The sequence below is a fragment of the Antechinus flavipes genome, chromosome 4 (assembly GCF_016432865.1).
Source record: "Antechinus flavipes isolate AdamAnt ecotype Samford, QLD, Australia chromosome 4, AdamAnt_v2, whole genome shotgun sequence".
Lineage (NCBI taxonomy): Eukaryota > Metazoa > Chordata > Mammalia > Dasyuromorphia > Dasyuridae > Antechinus > Antechinus flavipes.
Window position 1 is genome coordinate 222,249,802 of NC_067401.1, and position 27,112 is coordinate 222,276,913.

The following is a 27,112-nucleotide window of genomic DNA, read 5'->3' on the forward strand; positions in this document are numbered from 1 at the left end:
GATTATCCTTATCCAAGATCCTAATATTTGAATCACCTAGGTTTTTTTCTCTTTGTAAAGAATAATATTTTAGAAAAGATTTCCTTCAGAAGATTGTATCCTTTTAGTGTAGTCATGTTTTTCTTCAATACAGAGTACCTCCTCTGGCTGTTAATATATAATATTTATGTGCATTGTATTGCTTAATCTCACATTTATTTTCCTAGAGCACTTATCTTTAGAAGCATTTTAATTATTCTGAACATTCATTCAATTGGCATTCACACAGTAGTGACACCTTTAATGCTTTGCAAAATGTCCTAACATAGGAAACCCTGTTGTATGAGATTGCAGTAAAGGGTGCTTTTTGTAAAGTGTTTTTTTTAAATTTATTTTCAATTAACAGAATAAAACAAGTATTTTCATCACAGTACATTTCATAGTACAATAAGTAAGATGCTTGCACATGAAACAGCATTTATAATTTTTTAAAAGGATTTTTATATTTTGAAACCATTTTAAGAATCATGGAATAAATTTTACTTTTCTATTGCACCCCTAATTTGTTTTTTTCTCTAGTAAGATTACTTTCCCTTGATTTGAAATGACACTTTTAGGGGCACATGGCCCAACCACAGCAGCATCCCATCTGTCAGTTTCAAAGAAAGGGATTACACAGTTGCATGCCATTCTTGAGTCTATAAAACAGGCAGGGAGATAGGGAGAAGAAGAATTGCTAAGACAAGTATCGTGGTTGAAGGGAGGCACAAGGGAAATAAGCCTTATATGTGCAAATTATTACTTTTGGACTAAAATCCTTCAGTTATTTATCTTTATATTTCTCCAAAGCAGAGCACAGTTTTCCACACACACACACACACACACACACACACACACACACACACACACACACAATTCTATTCCACTCTAAATGAGATGTTCCTTAAAGACATTTTTTTATTTTCATCTCCCTTGTTTCCTAATACTATGGCTGGTGATAATTCTACATATTTCATTCATGTATGTACTTTCTTACTGAAATGAGGATTGGTCCTATTTGGCCCTTTCAAGCTAGCTCTACCATGGAAGTTTTTTCTAAGCCTTTTTCTCTATGTAACATGCTTTTCTATATTTTTAAATAAAAAAATGTATTTTTCACCTTGAATCATTCATTTCTCTGTATCCAATTCTTGGAAAAGATTGTTTTCTTTTATCTTTTGGAGGTGATTTTATTTTAGAAAATATAATTGAATCAAATTTCTTCATTACCATATTGTAATGAACATTGAAATTAATTTTATTTTAAATGTTTTTCCCTGTTCTGAAGCAATAGCTTTCAAATGCTTTCACTGACCCATTGTGGCAAAAATAGGAACTGCATTCCTTTGCAATTCTGTATATTGAGAGTTATTCCATAATTAAAACTGCCCAATTAGTGCTAAATTCATGTACACTTGTAATTAAGTACATAGCAGAAAAGTAAAAATTCTATCAGAGAATGTATACTCAACACCCATACTAGGGAATGAGACTGAGCCTTAAATACTTTCTGTCTACAATTGCCTAAAATTGTGTTTTATTTTTTAGTTCGTTTTGTTTTTTCCCCAAACGAAATGTGATTTAATAGATGTGTATTAAGAGGTATCCTGACATAGTAGATGTAAGAGCTGATCAGGATGCCAGGAACCTGGAAACTTTGGATTGAGTGATCCCTACTCTTTCATTCTTTAGACAACTTTCTGAGTGTAAGTTGCAGAAAAGACACTAATCTATTTTTGAAAAAGGGAGTTTTATCATAAAGGAATTTTATACAACAATGCAATCCCAAATCCAAGCTCAAGCTTATTTTATCTTTTATGCCACTTGTATTTTTTAAATTTCTCTCCCCTACTCTTCTCAGAAAAGCATTCATTCTTTGTTATATTTTTTAAAAGATAAAAGTCTTAAAGAAAAACAAATCAGCAAATTAAGCACATGTGATGCTACATTCAATATTCCACATATACACAGTCCTTTTCTTTTGATGAGAAGAGAAGAAAGTATATTGAAATGTGATTTAATATTAATGAAAAACTATTCAATTTTTAAACAATAAATCAAGTATTAATTTTCCCCTCCCAGCATTTGTAATAGGATACAAATCATATTTATTTACAATTTTCCTTTTCTTCTGTCATCATCATCATCATCATCATCTTCTTCTTCTTCTTCATTGTTTTTGCTATCATCTTTCATCCTTTGATATGTTGAAATGTCTCCATGAGTGTTCAGAATTAGGTACAACTCTTTATAACCTAATTCCAGTAGAAGATAAACTTAATGAGGTCAAAGATTGTTTTTCATTTTAATGTATCACTGGCTGTGGGTTTTTCAATAATTAGGTGTTGAATAAATATTTATTCAATTGATCTGACTTCACTAATTTCTAGCTGTTTGGTGTTATTTCATGTTCCAAGCAATTGATAGCCTTAATTAATTTCAATAATATTAATTCTAACTTCACTAAGTGCCTCTTATCATTGAGTAGCTAAGTACTTCCCTATTTGTTAGTATCATTTCCAAATTCACTTAGTTTTTAAGCAAAGAACAGGTGAAGGACTTAAGATCAATTCCCACTTCCACATCATTTTACAAATAATAGAGGAAATTTTGGGTTTTGTCTTTCCTCTTCCAAATAATTGAGGATGTTTTAGATTTTGTTTTCTTCCCTGAAATGCAAATCATTAGCTACTTAACTTAATGGAAGAGTATATAAGCAGAAAGAATTCATATACATTAGGATTTGAAGGGCAATACAAGTCCTGTCCTTTAAAATCTCCCAACCTGGCTTAATTAACATAAGGTCTGAAATACCTATTAACTAAATAAAAATGGTATCTTCAATTGGCCTCTGAAAAATGCATTGGCACATCTTGAATATTTTAATAAGAATTAATTAGATTACTTATTGTACTTAAGAGAAAACAGAAACCTGAAGAAAAACATACATAGATCAGGCAAATTTTTATAGTGTAGGTAGGTAGGAGGGGAAATTTAGAAATGGTCTAAAAGATGAGTCTAGAAGAATGAAAGTTCTTGAAGGAGAAAGAGTGAGAAAAAGAGGGGAAAGAACATCAAAAGAATAGGTCAACATGAGCACTGAAAGTAAAGTGTTCCTTTCTCATTTTGTTTTCAGTGGAAAGGAATGAATTCTCTGAATCCTTAATGTGTAACTGGCAAGGAGATGTTGAAGGAATGCAGGCAAAGGCATATCCATTTAGGCATCATTAAGTCTCTTTCCTGTGGAGTTAAATGAGGACATCCCTGCTATCTCCTTGAACCTTGGGGTTGTCCTTCACATGTTTTGAGCCACAGGGCAGTAAAGCCTTTGCTTTGAAGCAGTGTGGAAGAATGGATAGAAGTTCAGAATTAGAAAGACATAAGTTTAAATACTGCCACAGATCATTACAAGCTGTTTGATCCCTGACATGTCACTTAACCTCTCTCTGCCATAGTTTGTTCATCTTTGAGATGAGGAGAGAGATTGGACTCAATGGCTTTTAAGGATTAGTATAGCTCTATGTCTATGTTACTATAATCATTTTGTAGATATGTCAACGTCATTGTTTGAATGGGCAGCAGGAGGTCTGTTACATCTCCAGAGCTGCAAGAAAATTTAGTCATCCAACTCTGAGGCACCACTACACATCTCTCAGATTGGCTAAGATGACAGGAAAAGATAATGATAAATGTTGGAGGAGATGTGGGAAAAGTGGGACACTAATACATTGTTGGTGGAATTGTGAATACATCCAGCCATTCTGGAGAGCAATTAGGAACTATGCTCAAAGGACCTTTTGATCCAGCAGTGTTTCTACTAGGCTTAAATCCCAAAGAGATCATAAAGGAGAGAAAAGGACCCCCATGTGCAAAAATGTTTATAGAAGCCCTTTTTGTAGTGGCAAAGAATTGTAAACAATGGATGCCCATCAATTGGAGAAGAACTGAATGTTAGTTTTTATGAATGTTATGGAATATAACTTTGTTTTATAAGAAATGATCAGTAGGATGATTTCAGAGGAGCCTGGAGAGATTTTCATGATCTGATGCTAAAAGTGAAGTGAGTAGAACCAGGAGAACATTATATACAGAAATAACAAGATTATATAATGATCGGTTCTGATTTTCAACAATAAGATTATTCAAGCCAATTCCAATGGTCTTGTGATGAGGAGAGCCATCTGCATGCAGAGAGAGGACTGTTGGGACTGAATGTGGATCACAACATAGTATTTCACTTTTTTGTTGTTATTTGCTTGCATTTTGTTTTCTTTCTCATTTTCCCTTTTTGATCTGATTTTCTTTGGGCAGCATTATAATTGTGGAAATATACATAGAAGAATTGTACATGTTTAATATATATTGGATTACTTGCCATCTAGAGGATAGGGGAAGGGAGAGAAAAAACTAGAACACAAGGTTTTGCAAGGGTGAATGTCAGAAATTATGTATTTTTTTAAAAATAAAAAGCTTTAATTAAAAAAAAAGAAAATTTATTCATCATCTAATCCAAAACCACTATCATTTTATAAATGAAGTAACTGTTTCCCTCTGAAGATTAAGGAGTTTTCCCAAGGTCACACATGTAGTTAGTGCTTGTCTTTCCTTTATACTCAGTATTCCTTAGTATTGCTTCTCAGTGATTCAGTATGAATGATATCCTACATTTCTGAAATGAGGATATAATGGAGAGAGATGAGAGTGTTCATCAAGTTCTTGATAAATACCTCCAAAGGTAGATTTTATTTAAGTTGTCAAAATGTACAGAGTAATTGGTCTTAAGGTCCTTATTTTTCCAGAGTCACAATTTTGTTTAGGTTCTATTTCCCTCTTCTCAGCCTCAGTTTCCTCTCTATAAAATGGAGATAACAATACTAATGACATTTACCTCATAGGATTGTGAAAGTCAAAGAGATGATGTATGTCGAATGCTTTGAAAACCTTAGAGGGGGATAACTAGGTGTAGCAGTAAATAGAGCACCAGGCCTGAAATCAGAAAGACCTGAGTTTAAATTCAATGTCAGACATTTACCAGCTATGTGATTCTGGGCAAATCACTTATATTTATTTGCCTTAGTTTCCTCATCTGTAAAATAAGCTAGAGAAGGAAATGACAAACCACTCTAATATCTTTGCTAAGAAAACCCCAAAATGGGGATCATGAAGAGATGGACATGACTAAAAAGGCTAAATAACAAAAGGTCTGTATCCTAGCACTTGGAATATCAGATCAATGACTTATCTAGAGATAGAACTATCTTCCCTTTCCTGCCTTCTACCCCATGTACACAAAACATGCTTTAGACTGCTTAGATGCTATAAGTGATACTGAGCCAATTTTAAAAGGAGAGTAAAACTGTGTTTTAAAAGAATGCCCTGTTATTTCACCCCAGATAAGGACAGCCTAAATGGAGTGAGCTATTTGTTGCCTGAAAGTATGAAACCTGAACATGAATAATGACAAGCTTTAACTGGAAATAATGCTGTTCATTTTCTTGCCTGTTTTAACATGTGTGGCACTATCTAAATCTTGCATCCTTAGCGTGAGGAAGAACATGTGAGTGTAGTTTGTGTGTGTGTGTGTGTGTGTGTGTGTGTGTGTGCATATAAGTTTTGCTGAAAAATAACACTGGTAGAATCACAATTTTCAAATTCAAAACCTATCATTCTCCCTTATTGAGCTTGGCTGAGTTTTAAGAACTGTGCTGCTACAGTCTCAAATCAGGTGTGAAATCCCCTAAAATCAAGCTCCAGAAATTCAAACATTCTTTGGTATTTGATAAGGCCTGAAAAGAGAGTTGAGTTTCAAAAGTTAGAAAAATAGGGTTTTCATAAATGAACTCTAAGTAAATTTCTCACTGTTTTCAGCTTAATAATAGTCTCAAACTTAACCATTTACTTTAATTTTGGTATGAACATATGATTTTGTCAATAATATAGCAGGAGTTCTTCTTTAATTTTTAGTCTTAGGAAGCTGTTTGGTCTACTGAGAGGGTAAGTCCCTTGCTCAGGGTTATACAAGCTGGATTTATTAAATATAGGACTTGAATCAAGTCTTCCATAAGTAAGATCTCTGTTTTCCATCTTAGAGTTATTACTTAAGAAATCACCAGAAACTACTTCATTTAGGTAATGTAGATTACAGATATGCCATAGTATTAGATAAATAAAACCCAGATAAGTAACGCGAAGCTAACCTAATCTTTTAATATGTAATGATGCCAATAATTATTTTTATTATTATTATAGCAACTTATTTCATCCAGGGCCATTTCCATTCATCTTGATCTATATCTGGCCACTGGATCCAGATGACTCTACAGGGAAAAGTGATGCAGGTGATCTTGCATCCTCCCTTAAATCCAATTCACTTGCATGCCATGGCACCACTTCCCTGATTTCATAGTCCTCTTCAAAAATGAAGGACAAACACAACATATGGCCTTCTAAGTTTTTATTTTGTTTTGGTTTTTTTTTGGGGGGAGGGAGAAATCTGGGACCTTGTGCCCAGGGAAACATATTTAGCAAGTATCAATATCTGGTACTACTGACTCCAGGGTAGTGCTCTTTGCACTATGTCACTTAGCTATCCCTGCCTCTAAGTACTTGACATACACCATCTCTTTTGACTTTGACAATCCTGTAAGGTTTGGTTTTCTTAATCTTATAGTGAAGAAACAGACTGAGAATAGGGAAGGAAAAGATAAAAGTCCCCAGGCTAGTTGGATGAACTGGAGAAGGAAATGGATAATCGCTTTAGTATCTTTTCCAAGAAAACCCCAAAAAAAGATTAAGAAGAGTCAGAGATAACTGAAAGATGACTCAGCAACAAAAAAAAAAAAAAAAAAAAAGGACAACTTTCAAAGATAGGAATAAGTGAGGAAAGTATAAATGTGAATGTGCAGAAAACTTTGAATAATAAAATCCAACTAGGTCATAGCACCAAAAATACTAGAGTAGAAGAGAGGAGATCCTTTAATTCTCTGGGTAGTTAGAAATGAAGACTTCAGACCCAAATTCTTGGTGTGAGTGGAGAAAGACTTTATTATTATGTTTCTTGCAAGAAATTGGTGATGATGCCTCTTTAAGAGAACACATTTGCAGTTTACAGAGGTCAGAGTCAGAAGTTATTTTCCATAATAACGTTCTACCTCCTCATTCTCCTCCTCAGAATTTCCACTGGAGGAGAACCTTCGAAAATCCAATATTTCTTGACAATCCCACTATATACAGTCCTTGATATGTTTCATGTTCTCCCCTCCCCTTGCCACATCATCATATATTCAAAAATGGTCGATGTCTCCTTTTCAAGGGAGGAGAAGTTAATATACCTTACAATTTTGCTTCTTACAGAATGAATAAATTTTATTCTAGGATGTACTTCTTGGAGTTCAGGTATCAGTCAATTTCATGGTAACTACTATTAAGAGACAGAGTCACAGACAACTGGAGTTAACAAATTCTCCATAATACAAGATGTATTATCCCAGTTGTCCTCTCCTCTCAGAAACTCCTCAAGGGTGAAGCACATTCATTTTAAATGAATTCAATCACCTGATTAGCCACTTCTGCCAAAAGATAACACCTAATTGTAAACATCTTTCCCTTTCCATTTCCCTTCCTACTTCCTATCCATGGAGTACTAAATAGTTTAGCTGAGTTTTCTGCTGGATTGAGTCATCTCTGAGTCCCTACTTATTTTTCTTTCAAAATTAGTTTGTGTTGCAGTGTGGAAGAATCATCACATGAGGACTGTCACCAACTACTTCATCGTGAACCTTTCCCTGGCAGATGTGCTTGTGACCATTACTTGTCTCCCAGCAACATTGGTGGTGGATATTACAGAGACTTGGTTCTTTGGGCAATCCCTCTGCAAAGTGATCCCTTACTTACAGGTATGGTTATTTTCGGTTGTCTTTCTGAGTATCACTATAATATCTTTTTAAATGTACCCTAGGAGAAGGACTAGTACAAAGGTATCAAACACAATATTCCCACTGCCAAGATTCTTAAATGTGATATGAACTAGATTAAAATGTAATAGAAATATTTCATAAAATAAATGAAAACACAGATATTTCTAAGTCAATATTCAGTCCACAAGAATCTCTCATATTTATACTTTTATCTCCATTGGTTCCAATTTCCCATCTGTGCAGTGTCAGAATTAGATAAGGTGGTATTTGAATTCACTTCTAGTTCCAGATCTATGATGCTCTATAAACTCATTTTAACATTATGACAACAATTCTGTGAGATAGATTATTATTATTACAGATGAGGAAACCAAAACTTAGAGTAATCAATTTACTCATAGAACACAGTTATTATTAAAAATAGGATTCAATCCCATTTATTCCTAATTCCAAATCTGGCATTTTTTTTTCTTTTTACCATATTGTCTCCTTTGACTATCTGGTATGAACACTTCAGAGGCAGAGGAGCACAATCCCTATTTAGCCCTGCTGGAGAACATGATATGGAGTTAAAAAAATAAAAGGTATATTTTGGGTGAAGGGAAAAGGAATCAGATTAGGAGTTATTTAAAATAATTGCTTCTGGTCAGTTTTGTTGCTAATTTATGCAAAAGAAAAATTGAGAGACAAGTCTTTAGAAATAGGTGAACTCTGTTGAGAATTAAGAAATTACTTCTATCATGGTTCTTTGACGATCATGCTGGATTTAGTGTATAAGAAATTGGGTGCAAATTCTGCTTCGGTCCTTTATTTTTGTTCAATTGTTTTCCACTTGTCCAATCCTGTGACCTCATTGGAGTTTTCTTGATAAAGCTTCTAGAGTAGTTTATCCTTTCCTTCTCCAGGTCATTTCACAGATAAGAAAACTGAGGCAAACATATTTAAGTGACTTGTCCAGGGACACACAGATAATAAATATCAATGGTCAGATCTGAATTTATGAAAAAGAATCTTCCTGATCCCCACACTCATTTTCTAACCACTGTACCACTTAAGTAACTCTTCTTTGGCCTCTTACTAGCTATTTAGTTCTAGGGAAAAGTCATTTAATCTTTCTAGCACTTGTTTCCTCATCTGTGAAAGGAAGAGCTCAACTAGATAATCTGTCCAGGTTTCTTCCAGTCCTAAGTATGTATTTGGTGATCATCATTGCTGAAGGCTTACTGTGTGCTCCTACCACGTCCCTTCTAACTTTGACTCTGTGATTCTGTGGTGACTTGTTAATTTTTTAAAATTATATTTTCAACTGTTACATGTTATTTATTTATTTTTTTAAATGCTTGACCATGAAGGTAATGTTTTTGTCGTGTTGGAATTTGTAAAAAATCTTAACTTTTCATTATTACTTAGTAGTAAGTAATATTAATAATAATAATAATAGATATTTTATAGTTCTTTATGTGTATCATTCCATTTGAGCCTCATAGAACCCTGAAAAATGTAGTTAAAATAGTGTTAATATTCTCATTTTATACTTAAAGAAACCAAGGAAGGGGTATGTTGATAAATATTTAAGTCAGCTCTCCAGAAAGGGCATATTTTAAGATTATTTTGTTTTAATATTTTCTTCACCACTTTCTTAAGTGTAAACAATCAAGGAAACTATAATCCAGCCTAAATTGTATCACATGTTGATTTAAAAAGTTGTTAATGATTGCCTGGAAATTTAACGATAGCCTATCAAGAGCCAATTAAATCTGACTCCACACATCCTTGCTCAGAGAGCATAAGTGAATCATATCTCGATCCCACATCTTTCAGGATATAAGAAATCTGCTTCATTTCTCATGGCAGCATGATCAAAGGATATCTCTAATGAGGGTTTGAGGGATTTATTTCAAATTCAAAAAATAATCAATTAGAAATCCCTTTCAATATCTAATAATTACGATTATATTATTGATGAAAAATAGAATAAATCAATCATTTGATATCAATAAACAAGTAATTTGGAAATAAACTGTGTTGAGCTCGGTCCCCTATAGTGGAAAAGTCATCTTTTCTCCCATTATTGTGTACTATGATGAGTCACTAATGGCTCAGGGCAGGTTCAGAAATTATGCCCCTACAGGAAATTAAATTCCTTAAGACTCTTTGTAAGGAGGTTTTCCTATATTAATGTGGAAGTGTGGCTATGATAACTGTTATCTAATTCTCAGATGGTGTCAGAGCAGGACCTTAGAAAAATTTTGAGGAAGCTACCAGGGTATTTCTCCAGGATGCTATCCTTCTCCAGACTGACAGAAGTAAGAGCATTATCAAACTCAGTGGCTGCCGTGTAGCAAATGCTTCATAAATGTTTTCTTACTTGATTATGAAGGACGTCTTGCTATGCATCTTTGGAACCTATCTGTATTAAACAGGGATGATGGTTACTCCAAGTCCTAATAGCTTAATTACTTCTCTAGAAATGTATTGAAATAAATTTAAGTTCTGCCTAATTTCAAACTGAAAAAGTCTGACTTTGTATACTCTTCAGTTCCAAAAACACAGTTGAACTGTAGAATGAAAGGCAAATGGCATCTGATAAATATTTACTCCTAATTGGTAGATAAATTATCAAGTGTGGTTGTAGTACAGATTTGTCCTGCTTTTAGAAAAGCCAAGATGTGCAAAGCTGAATGTAAAAACAAATAAATCATCAGATGTAACTCCACTTTACCTTCTTTGGATTCAAATCTCCTCTGCTTATTGATAACATAATTCGGATTACCTCCCCCATAGTAGTATGCAGACAACTTTAAAAATTTATGTAAAGTATAAAACATTCTATAAAGACTCTATTATGTGGTATTTACAAAATCAATCGTTAAATTAATTAATTAAATTAATGATATGTATGACTGTTTGTTACAGTGAATCATACTATTCAAAAAATCACTATTCTTAAGAGAATTATATTATACATATATATATAATTTAAAGACAAATATATATATATATATATACATATATATATATATGTATATATATATATATATATATATATATAACTTGAAATCTTCATTATCCTTCTGTTAATGCAGAAAATTAGATGAAATTGTTTTCTTTTGGGGAGTGAGGGGTTGTTTGTTTCATAGTTGAAAAGGGGGAAAAGTAAATTTGAGGATATCAGTTTTTGGACCACTAAGCTAACATTAAAAAATATATATATATAGATCTGTTTTTTGTTTTACTATTTTTTTCTTTTGTCATCACCAAATAGTAGACCCTATAACGTTAGTTTTATATTGAGTAGCTTTCAATTGGAATGACATTCCAAAAGTAATAGCTTTCATTTAAATACATCCCATCTTTATGAATCATTGAAGAATAAATGCTATTCAATGTGGAGTATTTTTTTCCTTGAATTAGATTTATTTGAAAATTGTTATTTGAAGGTGATGGGAAAAGGGATTTTCCTGAGTTTTACATTTCTCTAATTAAACTTTTGTGCCTTCCTCTACTAAGATATTGATTTGTTTTTCATGATTTTTACTACATCACTGTCATTTATTTCCCCAGTTATTCTTCTACCTCTCTTTTTGCACTCTTCCAGCTATTCGTTTTGAGCTTGAGACCAATTCACATTTTTCTTTGAGGCTTTAGATGTATTAGTTCTAACTTTGTTGTCTTTTTTCTGAGTTCATGTTTTGATCTTCCCTTTTTTCAACCTTCATACTTTAGAGTTCACTGTATCCTTAATTTTTTCAACAAAGGGTCATTCAGGTTCATAACCTATACTCAGTTTTGCCTTTCTTTCATTCTTCAGATCTGATTATTTGTCATATCTTGTGATATGTGGTTTCTCATTCATAAGCCCTGAGACTAGTAGAAAAAATGTTCTATGTCATTATGAATCTATTTGCATTCACTATTCACTTAAAATAAATATCAGGAGTCCCCTCTGCCACTTAGATGACAATTGGATCCAATATAATGTAACCTAAGAAAATGATAACAATACACAACTAGAAATTATATATATATAGTAGTTTTATATATAGCAATTTAAGGTTTTGCAAAATACAAATATCAGTTTTTTTGTTGTATCCTCCAATTGTCCACCTCTTTTCTGTCCATTTATGCAGTCATTATCCTAGTTCTATTCATCACATTTTCCCTGGTCTATTGCATCAACCTCACATTTTAATGTTCAGCTTTCAGTCTCTCTTCTTTGCAATTTATTACCATATAACTATCAAAACAAGATTCCTAACATCCAAATTATGTCCAAATTCCCCTCTCTTCTCTTCCCTGCTTAAAAATCTTCAGTGACTCCCATTAACTAATGGAAAATACACAAATACACAAACTCTTTTACTTGCCAATTAAATCCATTTTGATATACATGTACTTTCCCAGTCATATCACACATTACTCCTTCATTCATTTCCCCAACAAACCAATGTCTACTCTTTCCCAGACTTGAGACTCCATTGTTGCAAATATCCTTGCCTTGCTTAGGTTTTTCTATCATTTTTAGGAAGTTCTCCATTCTAACTTCTGTCTCTTTAGTTCCCTAGGCACACTCAAGATTCAGTTTGCTGACATTTTCTAAATAAGAAAGCTCTCTTGAATCCCTTAATTCAAGGATTATTAACCTAAGGACAATGAATTTTTTGTCAATTATATTGGTAATATAATTGTTTTTCTTTCTAATCCTGTGTATTTTTATACCTTTAAAGACATTATCCAGAGAAGGGGTCCATGGACTTCATCCAAAGAGTCCAAGATACATAAAAATGGTTAAGAATCTCAACCATGCTTGCTAGTATTTATTTCTTCCTTGTCCAGTAATCATGAATATATCTTATCCATTTATAAATTTTACCAAGTTTCTAGAGAGCAGAGTTATCTTGTTGGTTTGTTTTTGGGGGGTAGGTTGTTTTGTTTTTATATTTGTCTCTCTACCATCTAACACTTAGTACAAAGCCAGAGACACTTAATAGAAATAGCTAAGGAGCTCAGAGAATAGAGGGTTATACCCATAACTAGAAGACCTGAATTTAAAAAGTGATATTTGGCATTTACTAGCTGTGTGATCTTGGAAAACTTTCCTCATCTATAAAAAGTGTTTAATAATACTGTCAGAATAAGAAGAATTGATATTTGTATTTTGTAAAACCTTAAATTGCTATAAATAACTACTATAGTTTTATATATATATATTTAGTTGTATATTATTATCATCATCTTAGATTACATTATATTGGATGCAATTGTCACCTAAGTGGCAGAGGGTACCCCTGATATTTATTTTAGGTGAATAATGAATGCAAATAGATTCATAATGACAGAACATTTTTCTAATCATCTGCCTTAATTCTCAGGGCTTATGAATGAAAAACCACAATGAACTACTGATTAGCTATTGTTTTAATGCTTTCATGAAAACATTACAAGTCAAAGCAAACCTTTTCTAATATTTATCAGGACCATGTTATACCCAGAACCAGTTTACTAATCCTAGAATCCTATGCATCGACAATGAAGTAGTTCTGGACTGAACGTAGAGAGATGACTAGAGATTATAGAGAATTTCTTGAACAGAATGCAGTACAAACCTAGTGAATGAAAGAGAAAAGTGACAATGAATTAAGCATTTGGCAAGCTATAAAACTACAGGATTATAGTAAGCCTGTGAGTCATTCATAACCAGACAAAGCTTTTCATATTTTAGAAATCTGGTCCTACGACTCTTAACATTGCAGACAGGAGTCTTGAGTGAGATCAAGTACAGATAATTATATTTTGGGGAGAAGGGGATTTCTATTAAAATATGGAGTCATTTGAATTAATATCTATATAATGAGCTTTCTTTTAATTTTTTTTAAAATTTCCTTTAGTACAGTCTATTTGAAAAGGACTAAATGAAATTGAAATTGAGATTCAATTGCTACTTCATTATTGAAAGGAATAAGATGAATATTATATTTATTTCCATAAAATAAGTGAAAGATAATGTTATGATTTGGGGTAGCTCTAAGTAGATTATTTTTATGACTCTATGATTTTCTCTGTCACTGTAGAAGTCAGCAAGACAAAGTAATGATGACACTCTTTCCAAAGGTGAAATGGGAAATAAAAACATCCATCTTTATAACTTTAGGGATTGTTTTTATATAAAAAGCATGAACTACCTTTACAAATGTTTCTTTTGCCTTTCCCTCCTTCAGCCCACAGATTAATGTTTTAACTTTTTTCATTCCCACAGAGATTTGAGGAAAGATTTCTTGATAGAACTTACATATACCTTCCTTGACTCCCTGTTTATCAATAGTGAATAGCTCTCTCACTGAGTCAAAAACTTAAAGCATTTTCAGTTTTCAAAATAGTTGTTTTCATGCATTCTTTTTGTCTTTTCTTCTTCTTAGACCGTGTCCGTCTCTGTATCTGTGCTAACATTGAGCTGCATAGCCTTGGATCGATGGTATGCCATTTGTCACCCTTTGATGTTTAAGAGCACTGCCAAGCGGGCAAGGAACAGCATTGTAATTATCTGGATTGTATCGTGCATCATAATGATTCCTCAGGCTATTGTCATGGAATGCAGCAATGTGCTCCCAGATTTAGCCAATAAAACCACTCTGTTTACAGTGTGCGATGAACACTGGGGTGGTGAGTATGTTATTATCTACCTACTGGCATGTCAACTGTTAACCAGGTTTGACATTCTTCTTGGTGTTTTTTCAATCCTGGACCTTTAAGCATGTTTCATATCTTTCTGTGATCCCTACACATTCCAAGTGCACGTGGTTTGGTTTATATGTTTTTAAAACATATAAATACAAATTAATTCACAGTTCATTCTTGATAATCTGAAGGTTACACAATAGCAAGAGTCCTTGGAACTAAAGTATCCCAGTTTGTATCTTGGTTCTCTTGATTAGTGTTGATATGATATTGACCAAGTCACATATAAATTCCTTTCCAACATTGAAACAATGGTCTTATAATTCTACAATCTATGTTTCTAAGGCAATAGTGAGAGTCTTGAACAGGAAATTTTAAAATCTGAGTTTTAATTCAGACTCTGTCACTAACTACAGAACTTCAAAATTGATAAATCTCAATTATTCTCTAGTATAACCTATACCCCCAAATAGTATCCTCTAGACTATATTCAATAAAAAGTCATATAGCTTTTTAAAAAAAATTATCCAATGAAGTGAGTCTACTATATTTCAAAGAGGTCATTAGGTCATTCTGATTTTGGATTCACTAATTAATAAAGATATTTTTCTTTATTAAATTATTTCCCTTCCATGGGCATTAGTTTTCTCATTTTTAAGATGAGAAGGATGGAATACATCAGTGGTGTCAAATTCAAATAGAAACCAGAGATGCTATGCCTTATATATGTACCCCTGTGGACCTCATGTGGAAGAGTTTTAAAGGTATTATTATTTATGCTTTATGATATTACACATCCCCTCATTGAGCAGTTAGGTGATAGAGTGGTTAGGGTACTAAATCAGGAGTCAGGAAGAACCATCTTTTTAAGTTTAAATCTGGCCTCAGACATTTACTAGATGGGTAATCCTGGACAAGTAAATTAAGCCCATTTATCTTTTCCTCATGAAAATGGCAAACCACTTCAGCATCTTTGTCAAAAAAAATCTCTAGTAGGATTGCAAAGCATCAGATATGAAGAAAATGGCTGAACAACAACCACAGGTCTCATTATATTTTCATTTGGTTTGGGTATCTTTGGGCAATGTTGTGGATAACATGAGAACTACATTCAACATATTTGACATTTCTGGACTAGCTGCTCTTTGAAAATGTGTCTTTGTATTTGGCTTCCCAGCACTTAACACAGTGCCCGAAATATAGGAGGTGTTTAATAAATGTTTCTTAATTGATTAGTTTGTTGATGACCTTCAAGATCCACTATTCTATTAAATCTCTAAAATAGTGGAGCTGAGTTATTTACAGTCTCATAACATTTATGATAGTCAAATCAATAAGCATTTATTAAACACTATGTGCCAGGCAATGTATTAAACACTATAATATTAAAACAAGGAGAAAAACATTTCTTTCTTTCAAGTAGTTGACATTTCAATGGGACAAGAGAACATAAAAGAAAGCTAAAAAGGGGGAAGAAGGAGGAGATAAGATATGACTGTCATTGGTCCTCTCCTTAAAGTAGAAGTTCTAAAATGAACTAATCACTGAAGAGAACAAACAGATAGAGACAAAGACAGAGGCATGTACAGAGAGACAGAAATACAGATACAGACAGACACAGAGATAAAAACCCAGAGACAAATACAGAGACACAAAGAGACAGACACAACACAGACACAGAGACAGAAGAGAGGGAGGGAGAGAAGAAAAGAGGAAAAGGGAGAGGAAGAAAGAGAAGGAGATGAAGAGAAAGAAGGAGAAGGAGAGGAAAAGGGAGAGGGAGATGAAGAGAGAGAAGGAGAAGGAGAAGGAGAGGAAAAGGAGAGGGAGAGGGAGGGAGGTTGGAGAATTCAGAAGTCTGAACACCAGTTAGCTACAAGTTATCATCTTTTAAGCACATACACACAGATACCATATATACATATATGTATATGTAATATATGTATGTATACACACATACAGATATATGCATATATATATACATGTGTATATATCAAACATCCTTCAAAAATCTTACATCCTTAGGGTTACATACTTTAAAATAATATTATTCACTTCACAAAAGTGTTCAAATAGCAAACACTATTAGTGGGATTTAAAATAGGACTGAATTGGGGGCATTAGATGGTGCAGTGGCTAGAGTACTGAGCCTGATATCAGGAGGACCTGAATTCAAATCCGGCCTCAGACAATTAATACTTCCTAGTTGTGTGACCCTGGACAAATCACTTATCCCCAATTGCCTCAGCAAAAAAATATATGACTGAATTTACAAAATTCACAAATTTATCATCATTTTTAGAGATACATCTGGTATACAATCTCTTCTTCTATTCTGGGCCAAAAAACAACTCATTGATATTGTTTCCCTTGTTGATAAAAATGGGAATGATGAAACAATCTCTACTGGGTTAGTTGCATTCAATCTTTATACATATGTCCATGCTGTTCAAATATAATCAGAAGGATTTTAGAGTACTTCCTTTCATTTCCTAGGATATTGCATGTAGTAAGCACTTAATAAATGTTTGGCAATTGTATGACATACAGTTGTATGCTTCATTTGGAATGCATTCCCATCCTCAGAGACATTATAATTCTTCCTATAAAGATCCAAACTATTATTTCCAGGAGGACTCTGTACTGGCATAAACCCTGGGCCTGATGCCAACAGCAGATTGTGTGCATTAGACAATAAGAAGGAAAGTGTTAGTTACCATGACATTAGAGAGTGTGATCAAGGCCCATTAGCAACAGGCCAATGAAGAGAGCACTGCTTTTTGATACAGGCTACAAATGTGTTTTCCATTCTTTCTTCCTCTTTTTAAAAAAGAGGTACATTTTATTGCCATATTTTCATTAGTAAAGAACTTGGCTTCTTATGGCTATTTATTGGGTTATTTTGGAAAGATGTCATGCATTTATTAGATATATATCATTTTATGGCTATACTCAAAAGCTCTGGCCAAAGTGGGAGAACATAATAAATACTACTTGTCAGGTATTACTCTTGGATATTTAACAGTTGTATTAATTACTTGGATCCAGGAATTGAGAACCCACTATTTAAATTGAGAGAGAACAAGTTGGATAGAATCTATTGCACCTCGAATGTCAAAATAAATTACAAATCACTGATGATGTAGGGGATTAGTTCCACTAAAATTCAATTTAAAAAGATTGGGTTGAAAAAGAATACCTTTAAAAGAGCTCCAGTCTTTTTTCAATCAGTCAGTTATGTTGATTAGTAACTACTCTATGCCAGATGTGTTAGGCAATGATAATGCAAGTGTAAAGAATGAAAGAACCCCTACATAGAAGGTGCTTATTTAGGGTAAAGATGAAATACTGAACAATGTTGACAAAATAATACTGGTCTTGTTGTGGGAGGAAAGGATCTGCTGATTTCATATCCCATCTTGTACATTAACAGCTATGTGACTCAGGAAAATTTTTGATCTCTCTGAGACTCAGTTGAACAAAGAAAATAATGACAATTTATACACATTATCCAACAGGATTGTAATCCTTTCTTTATTACAACTCTGTTGGATTTGTAAAGAGAACTATACATGTGAACCACTAGTATTAAAAAGAATTACTTGAAAATAAAATATCATTAAATTTATTTTTGTTTTTAATATTATAATAATTATTTGATTATTTTATATGGTTTGTCACCCTGTACACACACACACACACACACACACACACACACACACACGCACCTTTCTTAAATATAGAGATCAAAATTAAATGAATAAAAAATGTCAATAATGGTAAGATTATAGCTCTGTAAGTCATATTCATTGTGTTATATGTTCCAACATAATTTTATCTTTTCAAATAACTATTTGAAGCCTATTTCAGATGTTCTCCCTGCTATTATCCTCCTTCCTTTGCTTTAGGTCTCCTTTTTTGAAACATGTAGCTCTACTCTGATTCCATGTAGCTTTGTTCTCATCTTTAAAAGAAGATTTGTAATCTTGGCATAAACCTACAAAATAAAAGAGGACCACACCTTCTAATACACTATTCGGACTAGCTTTCTGGAGGTCCTGCGAACAGGCCTTGGTCTCAGCCAGGATAGTCACCATGAAAATGGTCAGGAATAGAGTCTAAAGTCTTTATTATCTCCTTCACAGTCTGTTCACTTTGACTGACTGTGTTCCCCATTCTCTTAGCCCTTAAATACCCCATTACAATTATATCATCACAGTATACTGAGTATGTGTGAATTAGAGAATCATTACATCACCATAATAAGTACTAAGTATATGTAAACTAGAGAACCATCATCTCATCAATCACACCGAGTTAATACCTTGTTGTAAGTATCCTTGTTTCAACTATACTTCTCCAGAGTTCTGGCCCACTACATTCTAAGATTCTTTTCAGTGCTGGGGTTCCACAAAGGTAAAGTCTTGGAACAATTTCACTAAAGAAAAGACAAGAATGAAGGGGTGACAGGTAATGGATAGATATGGAGAATTTGTAGAATTCTCTAGTTTATTAGGAAAGGAAAGGGGAGAACTGAGACATTGTTTAGCATGGAGAGGTAGAATAAATATTTTATTCTTGTGCAGTAGAAACAGAAGGCTTCAATTAACCCACTCTAGAAGTTTACAATCTTATTCAAACACAGAACCTTATTTTTCATAATACCTAAGAGTTTGGGGGGATAAGGAATTATCCTATGATTTCATTATTATAGGGAGCTTCAGGTAAGGAGCTTCATCTATCCAGATAGGGAAATAATTTCTCAATAATCTAAGATACTTTGCAAGAACTCAAATAGATTAAATGAGTTGCTTATGGCCATGTAGAGATAGCATTTCAGGTATAACATCTAGATTTTCCCAATTCCAAAAGGTTCTGTCTACTTTGCTAGCCTGACTCTCTAGGGTTTTGCTTTGCTTAATCAAAATGTTTAGCAAGCAGATAAAAGGGACACCTGTTATTTTACAAATATCAGTTGTATTTTCTAAAATATGTTGCTCACTAAATTTCCTTTTTTTATAAGTTTTTTTTTTCTTTTTCTGTTTTATTTTGTTTTGTTTTATTTGTAAACTTCAAATGATTCAGACTCCACCCAAAAATGTAAGGAGTTTTAATACCCATTAACACACATCACAAAGCTATGGAATCTAGTCAATACCAGTAACTGTACAGTATTCATATTGTCTGCAATCACATTATTTTCTAATTATCTTTGACCAGTAGATGCAAATGTATGGACTAATTTCCAATTTGAGAGTTTGATTATTTAGCTCAACCATGGATATTATGGAAAGCAATTATTGTGAGATGCATACAAATGCACACTCTGGCTGCCGAAGTAATTTAGGAAAATGGTTTGAAAGTGATTATATAATAGCCCATAATTACTTTAGCTGCTTTTAAAAGCAAGAATTAAAATAGTATAAAGCTAAATAATGCTTTTACAAAATCAAATTTAATATCAGTTATAAAATGGACTTTTCAAATATTAAATCCAATTGTTTATTGAGAATGTTTCACAGGACACTGTTAATCATTTTATTGAAGGATAGCCTACTTCTGATTATCAGATATTTCTTTATGCTATCAATAAAGTGCCTTGCAGATAATAAGAGATCCATTAACATCTGTGGATTAATTATAAATTAGAACAGTAGCATATTGTTGTATAGTTACATGTCATTTCTAAATCCTTACGTAATTCAAGATTTGTTCATTCAAAAAGCACTTGACAAAAGACTACAACATATCATATATTGTCCTAAGCATTTATGAGTATTAGATTCCACCCAACACACAAATATTTAGGAATTAATGAATGCAGAGTACTGCAAGTTGCTAGGGAAGATACCAATTTAAATAAGATATTGTTCCTGTCTTCACGGGGACCACCTATTTTCCTAGTTATATGTCAAGACAATTTTTAGCATTCATTTTTTTAAACTTTTATTTTATTTAATAATAACTTTGTATTGACAGAATCCATGCCAGGGTAATTTTTTACAACATTATCCCTTGCACTCGCTTATGTTTCATTTTTTCCCCTCCCTCCCTCCACCCCCCCCCCAAGATGGCAAGCAGTCCTATATATAGCATTCATTTTTATAAGATTTTGAGTTCCAAATTTTCTTCTCCTTCCCTTCTCTTTCTTCTTCTGAAAATAATAGGTGATTATCAAACTTAAAGGTTACATATGCTATTTTAAAAAAACATATTTCTATATTACAGTTGTGAAAGAAGAAACAAATTAAAAGGAACAAATGCAAAAAAAAGAAGGAATGAAATGAATAAAGTATGCTTCACTGCATTAAGAATCCATCAGTTATTTTTTTTTTTGCTTGTGAACAGCATTTTCCTTCATAAGTCAGTCCTTTGTATGTCTTAGATCAGTATGTTGCTGAGAAGAGCTGAGTCATTCATAGCTGATCATCACACAATGTTGCTGATACTGTGTACAATGTTTTCCTAGTTCTGTTCATTTTGCTTTGCATCAAATTCATATTCCATGTTTTTCTGAAATCTTCTGTTCATCATTTCTCGTTATGCAATAGTATTCCTCTACATTCATATACCACAGCTTGTTCAACCATTCCTGAATGGATGGGCAGCCTGCCAATTTCCAATATTTTACCACTCAAAAAAGGGCTTCTATAAATATTTTGGCACATTTAGATCCTTTTCCCCTTTTTAATGATCTCTTTGGGTTATAGACTTATAGTAGGACTACTGGATCGTCATGCACCTTTGAACATAGTTCAAAATTGTCCTCTGTAATGGTTGGATCAGTTAACAACTCCACCAAGAATGCATTAGTGTCCCAGTTTTCCCACATCGTCTCCAATGGTTATCATTTTTCTTTTTCTTTCTTTTTTTTGCCATATTTAGTCATTCTGAGAGGTGATAGCTATCAAACTGAGCTATCAAACTCTGGTACCAGAGAATTGTTTCAATTTGCATTTCTCTAATTAAAAGTGATTTAGGGCACTTTCTCATATGCCTATAGATAGCTTTTATTTTTTCATCTGAAAACTGCCTGTTCATATCCTTTGACAATTTATTAGTTGGGAGATGGTTTATATCTCATAAATTTGCCTACATTTTCTACATACTTGAGAAATGAGTCCTTTATCAGAGATACTTTGTGTAAATATTGTTTCCCATATTTCTGCTTTTCTTCTAATCTTGGTTGCATTGTTCCTGTCTCTGCAAAAACTGTTTAATCAAAATTATCTATTTTATATTTCATAATACTTTCTATCTCTTTTTTTTTTTGGTCATGAAACTGTAACTCACTTAAATTCTCTTTTATGAGTTCAGATGCTATACAATTTGGTGCATGTATGTTTAGTACTGATATTGCTTCATTGTCTCTGGAACTTTTTAGTAAGATATAGTTTTCTTTCTTTTCTCTTTTAATTGCATTTGTTTTTGTTTTTGCTTTGTCTGATATCAGAATTGATACCCCTCCTTTTTTTCTTCAGCTAAAGCATAATAGATTCTGCTGTAGTCCCTTAGCTTCACTTTGTGTCTCTCTGTGGTTGTAGGATTCTGTTTTTTTTTTTTTTTTAATCCACTGTACTTTCTTCTTCCATTTTATGGGAGGGTTCATCCCATTCACATCCACATTCATAATTACTACCTGTGTATTTGCTTGTATTCTATTTTTTCTATATATTTCTCCTTTCTACTTTCATCCTTCCCTTCCTCAACTATGTTTTGCTTTTTTTTTTAACCACTTCCTCTGGTCTGCCCTTTATTCTGTCAGCTCTATGTCCCTCTTATTTAATCTCCTACCATTTTCACTTTTCTATCAGATAAGACAGATTTCTATATTCAACTGATTATATTATTCCCTTTTTGAAACAATACTGATATGAAGAAGGTTCAGACAATGTCCAATCCCCAACCTTCCATCTTTCCCTGTACTATAATGGGTCTCTTTTGTCTCTGCGTGTGAGATAATTTACCCCATTTTAGCTCTTCCTTCCTTCTGTAGCCAGTGTACTCTTTTTCTCATTCCTTAAATATTGTATGTTATTCTCTCAAATTCACTTTATGCCCACATACTCTATTTCTGTATATTCCTTCTAGTTGTACTATTAGTCATATAATTTTTAAGAATTACAAGTATCATCTTCACATATAGGGATATAAATAGTTAGACTTTATTGAATCTCTTATGTTTTGTTTTCTCTTTTTTTCCCTTTCTTCCCTTTTTAGGTTTCCCTTGGATATTGATATTGAAACTTTTTAAAAAAAATCATTGTTGTTGTTGCTCAGTTCTGATCTTCTACTTATAAAAGCTTGAAATCCTTCTATTTCATTAAATAACTTTGTTTTTTCCCTGAATTATAATGCTTAATTTCAGTAGGTAGATGATTCTTGGTTTTAGTCCTAGTTCTTTTGTCTTCAAGAATATAATGTGTCATGACTTCTGATCTTCTAATGTTGTTGCTGCTAAGTCTTGTGATCCCTTGATATTTGAATTGTTTGAATTATTTCCTTCTGGTCACAGTATTTTTCCTTGACTTGATAGTTCTGTATTTTGTCTATGATGGTCTTTGGAGGTTTCATTTTGGTATTTCTTTTCCTGAAGTAATCAGTAGGCTCTTTCAATAACTATTTTGTCCTCTGGTCTCAGGACATCAGGGCAGTTTTTTTTGATAATTTCTTGAAACCTAGGTCCTCCTTATGATTATTGCTTTCAGGTATTCCAATGATTCTCATGTTGTCTCTCCTAGATCTATTTTTCAGGTCAGTTGGTTTTTCTCCTCTAGAAATTTTGTTTTCTTCTATTTTTTCTCATTCCTTTGAGTTTATTTGATTGATTATTCTCATAGAATCAATAGCTTCCACTTGCCAATGCTAACTTTTAAGGAATTGTTTTCTTTGATTAGCTTAGGACTTCTTTTCCATTTGACCAATTTTATTTTTTAAGAAATTATTTTCTTTTCCCAACATGTCAACTTTTTTCATAATTTTCTTGCATCACTCTCAATTCTTTTTGCAATTTTTTTCTACCTCTCTTTTATGATTTTTAAATTCCTTTTTGAGTTCTTTCATAAGCACTTTCTGGGTTTCAGGTCACTTCCCATTTTTCCTTGGAATTTTGCCCATAGGTGTTTTGACATTGTTGTCCTCTTCTTAGTTTATGTCTTTACCTTCTCTATTATCATAACTTTCTGTGGTAAGATTCTTTTCTTCTTCTTCTTCTTCTTCTTGTTCTTCTTCTTCTTCTTCTTCTTCTTCTTCGCTAATCTTTTTTTTTTAACTTTTTTCTTTCTTTTAAATTTGAACTCTGATCTATGCAGAAAGGGGCATTATCTTGTAGTTGTTGTGCCAGGTTCTGAAGCCCCTGGTTATTTACCTGATGCTGCACCAATGTTGCCCTGAGATCACAAAAGTCTCACGTATCTGATGCTATGCTGAGGGAGTGGTATGCTTGTGGAAAGGTTGGCTGACATTACTGGAGGTCATACATGTCTGGCAACTTCCCTGGTACTAAGTCAGTGTCCTGGTCCTAGTGTCTGGCACATGCTGAGCCTGGTGTTTCTATATTTTCCCAGGGCTATACTGAAGCATGTGGTGGCCTAGCCTCTAAAGGCTGCTGTTTGCTCAGTGATAAACTGATGGATGTAGCAGGGTCCCTGCACTGGCTGCCTGTTTGGTTAGGTCTCCTTATGGCTGGTGGCTTCCTGTCTGCCCAGGAGGGCTATGCTGAAGAGAGTTCTTGGAGCTGGAGTCTGTTCATTCCCTTAGGCTCAGGGTGGAGAGGCAGTCCTTGTGTTGGTATTTGCCTGTTCCACCACATGATGGCATGAGATTTTCCCACTGTTTTGTTGAGGTGAAATTTGCTGCTGGTTTATAGGAATGCTTCTTTTACCTGAGTGAGACAGACCTTTTCTACTCATCTTCCAAATTTCTTGGACTAAAAGATTGTTTTAGTCTATCTTTTTTATGATTCTGCTTTTTTGGGATTTTATGCTAGTTTAGAGGTGAACATGGGAGAGTTATGGTAATTTATTGCTCACTCTACTATCTTAACTCAAAGAGGAGAACTTCCTAGATTTTATCTGATTCATTTCTCATAATATTGCTATGAAAAAAATCACATATAAATATAAATATCATTGCCTCTTAATAGCTGGCATTGTGACAAAATTCAAAAAAGTAATTTATTTGGAGCTTGAGAATCAAGTTCAAATCCTTACTCTGACACTATTTGTGTGACCTTTGGCAATACTTTTTCATTTCTCTTGTTTCTCAGTTGCCTCATTTGTGAAATAAGGGGTATGGACCAGATGGATTTTAAAGTTCCATCTAGCTAGGGAACTGTGTATGAGCTTACAAAAGTGTAGGACATGTAGATTCAGAGAGTGGTAAGCCCAAAGTCTTGTGCATCAAAAAGATCAGGGATCAGCTCAAATACAGACTTATGAATTTAAGAGCAATGGTCTTTTCATTACATATTATAGCATTCTGACATAGGACATAATCTCTGATCTCAGTGAATTTGCAATCTAATAGGAGCAGTATGATATGAACATAAAAAGAATGATAACTAATAACTATATCACACTAAACCCAAGAGAGATACAGAATACTTAACACAGAGAGGAAGAAAAATCTGTTGTTGCTGCTGTTCAATTGTTTCAGTCATGTCTGACTTTCTATGACCACATTTGAGGTTTTCATAGCAAAGATACTGAAATGGTTTGCCATTTCCTTCTCCAGTTCATTTTACAGATAAAAAACTGAAGCAGACAAGATTAAGTGACTTACCATGGTCACATAGTTGTTAAGTGTCTGAAGCCATATTTAAATTCAGGAAAATGAGTCTTCCTGATTCGAAGTCTGTTGCCCTATTCACTGTCTTACCTAGCTGCTTCTATTATAGTAAGCAATCAAGACTAAATGGGATCTTAGTTATGCAACAGAATTTATGAATGTTCCAAAATGTCTCCAAAAGTTCCTTTCTTACAGTAATTTAATTATAAATACTACCCTCAGAATATAGCTAAAAAGAAAATAAAATTTTGATGTTTATTGAGAGAAGTTTAGATAAAAATTTGAAGATATAAAATTAGTTTTAAAGATTTAATTAAGTTCCTATAAACCCATAAACTTTCAGTGGATTTCCTAAACTGTGCATGTCCTATGTCTATAATATGTATATTCAGATATCAACAAGGAGTTTTAAGAAAATAAGAGTACTAATGTTTTTAGTATTGAATTATGGTATTTACTGAACATTATACATTTTATTTACTCAAGGTTTCTTATTTGAATTAAATCAAATCAATGCATCCTTTCCAAAATGTAGCTTCTGCCACTGAAGCTATGAATCTATACCACAAATACCATGTTGTATATTTTATATCAATTTTATAATAAACACAGAATGTATTTGCAATATTGATTATTCACCTGCTTTACAAGCTAGTGGTTAGGTTGAGGTTCAAGTTATATTAATTGAAAGAGTGAATTTTTTAAATATTTTAATTTTTGATAACTATCTTTTTTTTGAATAAATGAAAACACATTTTTAGCTCTTATGATGTGCCAAATACTATTGTAAGTGCTAGATATAAATGATAATATTTTAATAATTCCTCCCTGCTCACAGGGATTCCCTATGATAATGGCAAAAGACAATACTTAAATTCATCTGAAGGGCACATGGAAAGGAGCAGAAGTCCTAATTGAAGTATGGTAGGGTAGATCCCAATATTCAAACATACTTAGCTTACATTGGTAATTAAGATGACAGTGCCAGAGTACTGCAGAGAATAAAGGCAGGGAAAGTCATTATCCAACAACATGGTCACATCTGCATTTCAGTAAATTTGCTTTGGAAGATATATGGAGTTTGAGTTAGAGTGAGGAATGGAGATCAACCATTAAAACATTACAAAAATCCAAGTGAGAAGTTAAAAAAAAAAAAAAAAGCGGCCATAGGGTGATGGCCAAATAGAGTGAAGAGGAGTGTGTGTAGGAGGTGGGGATGAATGGGAAGATATGAAGGATGATGTAGAAAATTAAATTACTAAATTTGGTAAATATATGGAAGTTGGAGAGTGAGAGAGAATGAATAAGTAGAGGATAAGACCCAGGTTGTAAACCTCTGTTTCTGGAGGGATAATGCTCTCTGAATATAAATAGGGAATTTTAAAAGATAGATAGGTTGGTAGACACAGTCCATCCATACTCCTCATTTTATGTAATTCATTTTATAGTATTGAAAACAAACAAAAAAAAAAGTGCAGTGTGGGACAGGATTCTTACCAGTCACTTCCCAGTGTAGTAGGGGCATTATGAGGGGCAGGACAATTTCTCAGTAGTACCTGGACTGCTCTTTCAGTGGGAGAGGGGATTTAGATTTAGATAATTGTGTGTGGAGGTGGCCCAATGACTGTGAAGAAGGGGAATCAATCATTGAAAGCCTGTCATTGTACTAGGAGAAATTGGGATAGAAGAACATGGGAGGGAGAGGGAATGTAGGT

General features: G+C 33.3%; 1 protein-coding gene across 1 annotated transcript in view; it reads left to right on the forward strand.

Annotated features, from left to right (window-relative positions):
- LOC127561465 (orexin receptor type 2-like) overlaps nt 1–27,112 on the forward strand; it is a 108,902-nt gene that overhangs the window by 78,448 nt on the left and 3,342 nt on the right. The window contains exons 2-3 of the mRNA XM_051996702.1: nt 7,747–7,913; nt 14,351–14,594. Of these exons, the coding sequence (XP_051852662.1) occupies nt 7,747–7,913; nt 14,351–14,594 (411 nt within the window). The remainder of the gene's footprint in view (nt 1–7,746; nt 7,914–14,350; nt 14,595–27,112) is intronic.